Source organism: Sesamum indicum, linkage group LG12 (genome assembly GCF_000512975.1).
Source record: "Sesamum indicum cultivar Zhongzhi No. 13 linkage group LG12, S_indicum_v1.0, whole genome shotgun sequence".
Taxonomy (NCBI): Eukaryota; Viridiplantae; Streptophyta; class Magnoliopsida; order Lamiales; family Pedaliaceae; genus Sesamum; species Sesamum indicum.
In genome coordinates this window covers 3,538,590-3,541,274 of record NC_026156.1, presented here as the reverse complement: position 1 = coordinate 3,541,274, position 2,685 = coordinate 3,538,590, and the positions used below count along the sequence as shown (strand labels likewise).

The window sequence follows — 2,685 nt, the reverse complement described above, 5'->3', positions numbered from 1 at the left end:
TTTTCCCCCCCCCCCCCTAGTATTTATTTGGTGATCGTGATGGACTCTGTATAACAGAATTCATAGAGGCTTTTCCATTATTTCTCTTGTTTTTATCTTGAGCTGCACTCTTTGCTTTTGCCAATGGATTTATATTCAGAGACGATTTCATGTGCTTATGTGATGCCAATCTGCTGAATATCCGTGTTCTTTACTTTCTGGAGCAAATTCCAGGCTAGGACATAACAGGAAGGGAACAGAATCCAGCCTAATAGCTTGATATTTTCCAGGAATTGCATCTAAGATAAGATTTTCAAGTGAATACGTATTTGAGAAAACAGAGGAAAGTTCTTGAAATTGCATGTAAAAAGAGCATCTCATTCACTCAAAATGAAAGCTTACAACAACATTGTACATAGTAATTTCTAGCCAAGCTTGGAGAGAACATCATCCAGTGTAGCCACAGTTTCGGCATAGTACTTTTCTGCCTCGGGGGTGCTCTTGATCTTTGCTGCATGGTCCAGCTGATAAAGAACAAAACATGATTTAGATGTCTATAGGTGCAAGTAAATCAGAGTATCCAGGGAGTACAAATGTTGAACTTGGGATTAACTCACATTGCTGATGTCCTGGAGGAGCTTCCCAGTGAGGTCTTGTAGGGGTTGCTTCTCTTCTTTAGGCTTGGCAGAGATGACGGTCTTGAGGTCGTAACGGAGGTATTCTGCCCTTAGACGGAGGTCATTTTGGACGTAAGGCCAAGCCTTCTTGTCAATCAGCGACTTCACGCCCTTAATTTCTTTGGCAGACTCCTTCACCCTTGCTGCAGCCTCAGTTGGCGTCTTGGGCTGAAGGAAAAACCGGTCTTTCAGGGGCAGCTGCAGGTCTCTTGCTTCGTCAGAGTTCAAAGTTCCCGCTGTGAAAACACGTAATTTCCATTGAGGATTAGTGGTGAATGTCAGGCACAAGTTAACTCATTCTTCTACGATGAAACAGTCCTAGTTGCGACCACACACAACTGCTGAAAATCGTCTATACACATTTAGCCACATTATCTGCTAAATCACTTCCGTTTGCAGGCCTGCAATGCTTGATAAGCTTAGGTATATATATAAGTGGGTTACTGCGTTCGAAATTTGTTAAAAAACTCAACCAATTAATCAGAAACACTCTTTGGTAACTTATTCTTGGAAAAATCAAATTTAATTATATATGATCCTGAGGATTACACACCCATAGGTGTCGATTGATTACTTTTATGTGTAGGATAAATGGTCGATAGGTCTCAGACTGATTACTTGGTGGGTTACTCACAAGGGCGTCATTTCTAATAATAGGCCATAGATTCGAGGCCTTGTAAATGGCCCCTCAAAGCACAAGAACTCTTTAAAATAAGACTGAACAAAACTAGTGACTAGTGCCACTTACGGAGTCCACCGGAGGGTGGAGGTGGTGGACCAATCTTGATTGGCTTGGCTTCAGCGAGGACGGCTTGGACAAAGGATCCTGAGGCTATCCCTGCTGCAACGAGTCCAAGCATGGCTCGGCGGCTTGTCTCAGTGTCGGCTGAGTTCTGGTGCTGGGCTCGGACGCTGAACCCTGGTCTGGGCAAGGCAATTCTGGCAGTGTTGGGGGTGATCAAGCGGGTGGTGGAGTGAAGGCTGCCCTCCAGGACGGCTTGAGAAGAGCCACGCAGGCCAGCCATTGAAGCCATAGCTTGAGCCATTCTTGGAGGATATGAGAAATTGTGTGGCAAAGTTGAGGGAAATGGAGGGTGAAGGATATAAGCTAAGCTGTTGGTTTATCATTTTTTGTGATGTAGAAAAACGCCTTATCTGAGTTGGGATATGCTCTCACCCAATCACACTTCCAGCTCTTGACAACTATGATCAGCTTCTCTTGCACCCACTCACCTTGCGCCACGTCGATTGCAAAGATTTCTTGAACCTATTTCCTCCTCTGTTCCACACAACTAAAAATTCTATGTACGACTATCTGATATAATTTATCCCACTATTCATTATTCAATCAATTATTAATATGTGATATAACGAAAGAGATGAAATATTTGTCTATTGCAAATATATTTATATATTAATTTTATAGTTCACAAAAGTTTGTTTAGGGATTGCCTTATAGATTTATGATTGTTTCTATAAGAAATGTGATAGAAATACAACGAGTTCTCTTAAAATTTGACATAGTTATGAATCTATTTTTTTTTAAAATATGTTTGATTAAACTATATAATTTTTGGTTAAAGTCTTAAAATTATCAATTTGCAAAAGAAAAAAATGAACCATGTGGATGAAAAGAAATTAAAATCTATCCACTTAGTCCATAATTTTTTTAAAAAATTAAAAAATAAATAGAATTATAATTTATATTCTATATGGACATTTGGACAGTTTATCGCAAAAAATAAATAAAAACCTAATATAAATTAACAAATCTATTTATTAGATGATTCTTAAAATTATAAGGGTATTGATAATTTTTTTAAATAATTAATAATATTCATAATTATTCAAAATTTTAAATCTTAGGAGAACCGTATTGTAATTTATCCTTAAAAAAAATATTAAAGTATGGATACAGCAATATATGGGGATCAAAATAGGGAATCTGTATGTGAATTGTGGGCCAAATGCAGGCGGAAAAGAGTGGACTTTTAATTCAACCAGCGCAATGACGCTTAAGCTAACAGTA

At 38.5% G+C, this 2,685-nt stretch overlaps 1 protein-coding gene across 1 annotated transcript; it reads right to left on the bottom strand.

Moving 5' to 3' along the window:
* On the bottom strand, positions 308-1,778 carry LOC105175388 (oxygen-evolving enhancer protein 3, chloroplastic). The gene is made up of 3 exons (XM_011097822.2): positions 1,405-1,778; positions 597-892; positions 308-503 (listed from the first exon to the last, which is right to left on the bottom strand). The coding sequence occupies exons 1-3, from the start codon at positions 1,700-1,702 to the stop codon at positions 405-407; spliced, it is 693 nt and encodes a 230-aa protein (XP_011096124.1). The 5' UTR covers positions 1,703-1,778; the 3' UTR covers positions 308-404.